General features: G+C 43.6%; 1 protein-coding gene across 5 annotated transcripts in view; it reads left to right on the top strand.

Annotated features, from left to right (window-relative positions):
• nav2a (neuron navigator 2a) overlaps window positions 1–7181 on the top strand; it is a 124786-nt gene extending 117605 nt beyond the window's left edge. For all 5 annotated transcript variants that reach the window (XM_053513134.1, XM_053513132.1, XM_053513133.1 and 2 more), the window contains 12 exons: window positions 168–315; window positions 513–616; window positions 1212–1307; window positions 1926–2094; window positions 2267–2377; window positions 3368–3492; window positions 3652–3800; window positions 3915–3986; window positions 4719–4915; window positions 4998–5116; window positions 5369–5569; window positions 5663–7181. In XM_053513134.1, the coding sequence (XP_053369109.1) occupies window positions 168–315; window positions 513–616; window positions 1212–1307; window positions 1926–2094; window positions 2267–2377; window positions 3368–3492; window positions 3652–3800; window positions 3915–3986; window positions 4719–4915; window positions 4998–5116; window positions 5369–5569; window positions 5663–5788 (1617 nt within the window). In that variant the 3' untranslated portion in view covers window positions 5789–7181. The remainder of the gene's footprint in view (window positions 1–167; window positions 316–512; window positions 617–1211; window positions 1308–1925; window positions 2095–2266; window positions 2378–3367; window positions 3493–3651; window positions 3801–3914; window positions 3987–4718; window positions 4916–4997; window positions 5117–5368; window positions 5570–5662) is intronic.
• The last annotated feature ends 427 nt before the right edge of the window (window positions 7182–7608 follow it).

Below are 7608 nucleotides of genomic sequence, written 5' to 3'. Positions count from 1 at the left end.
GGGACATGTGTTACCCCTCATGCATTTCAGACTGATTTGTAACATTACATTTTGTCCAAAAAGTGCCATAATACTTAATTAAAAAGAGTTTCAATAACAAAGTGTGTGTGTGTGTGTGTGTGTGTGTGTGTGTGCGTGTGTGTGTGTGCGTGTGTGTTGTGTTCTAGTCTGAAATTGAAAAGCTTAAATCAGAAAATGACCGCTTAAAGATGGAGAATCAGGCAAACGGTGGTCGACCCTTAATCACCTCCAGCTCCATCACAACTCCATCGTCTGAACTCACACAACAAAACCACCACGACTCCACCAGCTTCGGTAAAATCCACCAGCAGGCACTGAATCCACTTCATGTCTTATTAAAAAAAACTAAATTGAAAACTAAATTGATGTTTCCAGACTAAAGTGGGGACTGGAGCATGTGTTTCCAGACTAAAGTGGGGACTGGAGCATGTGGTAATGTTGCATATTTAACATTAGTGTATATAATAAATTACAATTAAACTCCTCTACAGATGTACTGCTGGATGATTCCGGAGGAGACGGCAGTTTTCGTAAAGACGGCCAGCATGTAAAGATCATCGTCAGTTTACAAGAGGAGGATGCTCCAAGGAAAGAGGTTAGACTCTTCACTTCGTTAATAAAAATGAACTCTTGTTAATCACTAACATGATTAGTGAGATCGACTGTTTTTATTATACATGATACAGAACACATTAGTACAGCTTTAGCTCCACATCATCATCACTTGTCACTCGTGGTCGTGACCCAGTCCAGTCACCCCTGGTCCTGACCCAGTCCAGTCACTCGTGGTCCTGACCCAGTCCAGTCACCCCTGGTCCTGACCCAGTCCAGTCACTCGTGGTCCTGACCCAGTCCAGTCACCCGTGGTCCTGACCCAGTCCAGTCACTCGTGGTCGTGACTTAGTCCAGTCACCCCTGGTCCTGACCCAGTCCAGTCACCCGTGGTCCTGACCCAGTCCAGTCACCCCTGGTCCTGACCCAGTCCAGTCACCCGTGGTCCTGACCCAGTCCAGTCACCCGTGGTCCTGACCCAGTCCAGTCACCCCTGGTCCTGACCCAGTCCAGTCACCCCTGGTCGTGACCCAGTCCAGTGACTCCTGGTCGTGACAGGGTGTTTAACCCTGCGTGTGATTTTGGACAGAGCCACGGTGTCAGTGTTGATGAGTACGATGCCATGTTGTGTGTTGTAGGATTGCAGACCTCGGGACTTCCTGATCGGCTGTATTGGAGTGAGCGGGAAAACCAAATGGGATGTTTTGGATGGAGTAGTGAAACGCCTATTTAAGGTAAAGCTTACATGATTACATGATTCACTGCATCACTCAGAATGTACATGAGTTATTATAAAAGTTCAGTAGATACTAAACCACAGCAGTGTCTCTCAAACCAGTTTTACTGTAAAATAAACTCCACGGACCCGTCAGTACAGATCTTATTCACATTAACCCACTAGTCAAATATAAGTTTTAAAGTCTGCAGGAATATTCTGTCTATTTCTGGATCCACGGAGCTTTTTATTCCTGAACTTTCCACATGACAAATCACATTAATAAAGATGAACCTTACGTGAAGACGGCTTGTTTAGGCGTTCTTATTCATTTCACTAACTGCTTGAACAGTTTAGTAACTTTATCACTATACTGTATATATAGTTTATAAATCAGTGATAAAAATAATCACTTATAATAATGATAGATTGTATTTCCACCACAGTTTACAACTCAGTGTAATAAGATCACTCCAACACTGTGCAAGATTTAATAATTACAATTACAGAATGTTGTTATAAAAAACTGAATGTTTAATGACTTTTGAACAATATTGATCCTAAGAAGTATAACACAACTGGCACAAAAAACTGAGTGCAGATCAGTCATTTTTTCTTGGTGTGTGTGTGTGTTTAGGAATACATCAGGCATGTAGATCCAGTCACTCAGCTGGGACTGAGCTCAGACAGTGTGGAGGCGTATCGTATCGGGGATGTGATCAGACCCGGGAGGGCAGAAACACCAGAGCTACTTCCTTGTGGATATTTAGTGGGAGAAAATAACACAATAAACATTTCACTTAAAGGTACACAAAAACATGCGCACACACACACACACACACACACACACACACACACACCTGAAAACAAACTCTTAGAAGGTGTATTTGCTACTGATATGTCAAAAACTTCTCTAAGGTGATTTTGTGTGTATGTGTGTGTGTGTGTGTGTGTGTGTGTGTGTGTGTGTGTATGCAGGGGTGAGCTCCCAGTCGACTGACTCACTTGTGTTTGAGATGTTAATCCCGAAGCCTGTGTTGCAGCGCTATGTGTCCCTGCTGCAGGAACATCGCCGGCTCATCCTGTCTGGTGTGTTGCTCTTTCCCACCGACGCTGTGCTATACCACACCATGATGTGTTAGATTTAAGCAATGTTACACTCAAGGTCATGCGGTTGTGATGAATGTTAAATGTCACGTTGGCTGTGATGTGGTCATGCTAAAGATATCACAGCCGTGCTTATATTCAGCGCAACAGAACAACCTCAAATGTGATATCACTTTTACACACCAGTTCCACACACACAGATTATAACATAATATAATATGATTTGTTCTTTTATTTAATCAGTTATTTTTCTCCACACATCCGTATCCTTCTGGTAAGCAAAAGGTGAGGAGAATAAACCATGGAGGTGGTGGACAGTCCTGAGAAACTCACCAGATCTACTTTATATTTACACTTATTACACTTTAGAGTATCAGCTCCGTTAACTTTAGGGTTCTGGGGTCCAATCCCAAATAGTGTTAAATGGAAAGATAGTTATAGTGCACTAGCTTTCCATTTAACACTATTTGTGATTCGTAGGGCGTACAATCCCTTTTTCCACACATCAAGTAGTGCCCTTGATCAAGGGTTAGAGAGGGATTTGGGATTCAGCCTCGTGTTAGACGCTAGTTCGCAAAACAGAATAAATCACGATTTAGAAGTGTTTAGTGCAGAGACGGCGTGCAAAGAGCCACAGGGTGCTGATACGATCTCTAAACTCCCCAGATCCCAACAGGATCGAGCCCTGTGTGCTGACATCTTTTAGACAGCCTTAAATAGGGACACACAATAACAAACAACCAACAACAATGGAAATGGATTTTCAGGAACCAAATGTAACCCACACTTCTGAGAGGCACAGAATAGTGTCATTTTGATTTAATTATAGTGTACACAGGAAGGAGGTATAACAGAGGGATAAATGAGAGGAAAGGATATTTTATAGATGGATAGGAATGCTGGTGTTGATTGTGAGTGTCTTTATCCAACGAGGGTGTGTAACTGGTTCTGTTCTGGCCAACTCTCCTGCAGGTCCAAGTGGCACGGGGAAAACCTACCTGGCCCAGCGTCTCGCTGAACACCTGACACTACTGGAGGGACGCAATGATACCCAAACTGCCATCACCACCTTCAATGTGGACCACAAGTCTAGCAAGGTTAGGCCACACCCACCTGAACAGGTCACACAAGATACTGTAAAATAAACTGTTAAAGTACACTTCAGTGGGAAATCCATAATCTTCATCTGTAACTTTGCCTTTACTTCTCTATTTGTCTCTGTTCCTCTCTCTTCCTGTCTCTCTCTCTCTCTGTAGGAGCTTAGACAGTATCTGTTGGCTGTAGTGGAACAGTGCAGTGTGAATCAACGTGAAGCTCCTTTAGTCGTCATACTGGACAACTTGCATCACGTCAGCTCACTAGGGGAGATATTCAACGGCCTGCTTAACCAAACACGCCAGCACTGGTAGGACCTTAGTATCAAAAAAATAACTGCTACTCACACCACTGTTTTCTTGAACCCCACTGGGTTCCAGTCCCAATACACACTTGTTAATAAGCTTCTGTTTCTGTTCTCCAGCCCGTACATCATCGGCACCATGAGCCAGACCACATCTTCATCTCCAAATTTGCAGCTACATCACAACTTTAGGTAACAAATCAGAGTGATTATATACATCTGATGTGCTGTATATCAGGGTTACGCTGTTATAATGTTATATACTCTAAGTTATTTCCAGTGTAAAGCTCTGAGTGTACCGTGCCTTACTCACCAGCGTATCGCGTGACCACTGGAGCTTGTGTTCTATTACAAACAGACTTTCTTACACTCTGTACCAACATGATCTTGAACAAGTAAGCTAGCATGAGGGTGGTTTTGAAAGAGACTCCTTCACGGCACTTGAGTAATCTGTATGGATGAAGGCGTGTGCACAATGGCAGTAACCTTAAATGGCCATTAGATGGCGGCACAGGTTAATGTCCATGTCATTGTAATGATAACGTAGCACTGTAGCTCCCAGTGAGACACTGGGGTGATGATGTTTAACTTTTCCCCCTCTAAAAGAACAGTATCCATGTTTCCAGTTCCACATCCTGGGCGAGACAGCGTTTGTCTGTGTTTGTCTCGGCCCAAACCAGAACAGCACCAGTGTTTCCAATCTTCTATTGTGAAGAGAAAAATGTTTTAAGGTGCTTATGTCATTAGTAGACCAATGAGTTTTGTGTACGTTCTTTATATTTTATCCGTGTGCTGTTTAACAGGGGGACGGGAGCCCCCGCTAGACACCAGTGACTGGTGATCGCAGGGTTAGAAAGCTGTCTCCTTCCATTCAGACTCACAACAAACCTCTAACAAACTCTAAACCGCTCCACTGTGCCGCAGGTGGGTTTTGTGTGCGAATCACACTGAGCCAGTGAAGGGCTTTCTGGGCCGTTTTCTGAGGAGGAAGCTTATCGAGACAGAAATCAGCAGGCGAGCGCGTAATCCAGAGCTGGTGAAGATCATTGAGTGGATCCCTCGTGTGTGGCATCATCTCAACTGCTTCCTGGAGGCTCACAGCTCCTCAGACGTCACTATTGGTGAGGAAGGCTTTGTGTAACTTGGAAGTGACATTTTTCTTAACAGAACTGTTATAAATTTTTGTGTGTGTGTTTGCTGCAGGACCGCGTCTGTTCCTCTCATGCCCGATGGATGTGGACGGGTCACGCATTTGGTTTACAGATCTGTGGAATTACAGCATCATCCCCTACATGCTGGAAGCCGTCAGAGAGGGTTTGCAGGTAATTCTGTAGCTGTCAGTCTGTTACACGTCCATCGTCCATCCTGACACACATACACACACACACACACACACACACACACATGATGTGGTGATCCACACACTCAGTAATGAGCAACTTTTCCCCCCCACATGAAACAGTGGAAGGTTTGTTAGTTTAGGTTAAATTTCAACGCAAATGGCCGATTATACACAGCTCCTACAGTAACAGATGAGTGTATCATGTGTGTGTTCGCGTCTTCTCCGCCTCCAGCTCTACGGGCGACGAGCTGCATGGGATGATCCTGCTCGTTGGGTGACGGAGACGTTTCCATGGCGATCAAACTCCCAGCATCCAGATTGGCCTGCTCTGCTCAAACTCCGCCCAGAGGATGTGGGTTTGGATGTAGGCTCCACCTCTAAGGAGGGAGCTCCCAAACAGAACACTCAGAGCGACAGTGATGCTGATCCACTGGTGAGAAGATTTACCTACACACACACACACACACACACATTGACATAAACATGGAGAGGCAGACAGACAGTGTATTTCTCTTCCGTCTCTCAGATGAACATGCTGATGCGTCTAAAGGAGGCCGCGAACTGCTCCAGCACTCAGAGTTACGACAGTGACTCCAACAGCAATGGTCACCATGACGACATCCTTGACTCGTCGCTGGAGTCCACGCTATGATGCTTTTTCCTGCAAACCTCCTGTGAATGTTCCTCGTGCCCAGGCAACATCGACTGCGCTGCTGCTTTTATTTTATCCTACATGGGAACTGTTTTAAAGGAAAGAAAATAAGTGCACTAATCACAGTTCAACTTGCTGTGTCAAGGTACTAATTAGATACAAGAAGAAGAAGAAGAAGAAGAAGACAGAAACTGCACTACTTAGACTTCATCTTTAAACCACCTGCTCTGATGGATGTATTAAAGAATAGCACATATCATCAGAGAGAATCTTTACCTCACCTACAATGTCTAATAATAATAATAATAATAATAATAATAAAACTAAGACTTGAAGCTTTGAAGTTAATTGTCTTCATATTCTAGATCTGTGTGTCCCTGATCTTTGGCTTCTCCATCCCTTCTCTCATACTGCATTCTGTAATCAAGAAAACGGTGCTACGTATGGTTTTGTGCTCTCGTCTGGATACACATGTGACGACGGCTCACGAACGTTTCTTCTGATGCTGGCCATCATTTTATAAGACAAGGCATCGATACACATTGTGGGGACTTTCCAGAGGACAAGGTTACATGAATTTGTGCCTTGTCCTTTTTTTTTTTTTACATGATGAGTACTGGTACCTCACCAGCAGGGAGTTTTTTTTTTTCCTCTTGTGAAAGCTGTCTCGCAGGCCTGTCCTGCACTCACTCACCCTCATCCTCTACATTATCCTCCCCTCATGTTGGTGCTGAAGAACCCAGTGCCTTACTGCATACTGCAATGAGAGCCTGAGAGGCCCTGTGTTCTTACCCTGAACTCTTCACTTCCTCTCGAGCAGAAGGGCTTCATGCTGCACACCTGAGCAGCTCAGAGTGGCTTTATCATGTTAATAATGCTCATCATATTGTCTGTTAAATGCTGAAAAGGAATGAAAACCTGAAAACCTTAGGCACTAAACCCTATGGGACTTGTTGAGTAGTTTAAAAGAGCTGAAACAAGTTAAAGAGTAAAGAAGCGTGCAGGTCTGTGTGTGTGTATGTGTGTGTGTTTATACCTCACCGGCTGTGCAGAGCTTTACTTTGGCCTTAATTCCCATGCTACGCCACTGTGATGGGGAACGACTTATAGGGTCCTTATCTCGCAATCCCAAATATTTTCTGGCTTGCTATAAGAATAGAGCTTAAAATAGTTTATTAACATGATGTTCTTCTTGCCTACACAGTCCATAAGCTCTATTAATGGAAACCGAACTGCAAAAAAACTTGTTTTTTCTTAATGTCAAAATCTATTTAATCATTTTACAGCAGGTTAGCCCCGCCTGTTTAATCTACAGCCCCACCCAGTCCCACTGACTCCAGTAGCGGTGTTTGAGTGATGGATGAGGCAGCATGCAGGTGTAATGGTCCCCCCGGAGGACCGAGCCAGCTTTATCTAACGCAGTATACACTGTACTCGAGCTAGAGTTCGCCTGGCTAATCAGTAACAGTGATCATTTCATTTAGATATTTTTAAATCCATTGCAGCAGCTTTTAACTCTGATGCTGTTGTTTATATCCCATTTTTATATCTTTTTTTCCCAAGAAATAAATAGAGAAATGAAAATAGTTGTGTAAAAAATAATTATGACTTTTTTTTTTTTTTTACATAAAACTACAAAAATATTATGAGTGGACTTCAGGGGAAAAGATCAAATACTAAAGCAACGTAGGTTACGGGACCTTAACACTAATGAACACCAGATCAGACGTCTCTTCCGCTGCTTTCAGAGATTTTTTGGAAGAGCTGGTAAATGAAATGCGAGAAGAAACCAGTGTTGACTTGTGACTCAGTGAACACCT

The sequence above is a fragment of the Clarias gariepinus genome, chromosome 15 (genome assembly GCF_024256425.1).
Source record: "Clarias gariepinus isolate MV-2021 ecotype Netherlands chromosome 15, CGAR_prim_01v2, whole genome shotgun sequence".
NCBI classification, from domain to species: domain Eukaryota; kingdom Metazoa; phylum Chordata; class Actinopteri; order Siluriformes; family Clariidae; genus Clarias; species Clarias gariepinus.
Note: the sequence above shows the minus strand (reverse complement) of the source record. Positions and strands in the feature narration are given on the sequence as shown.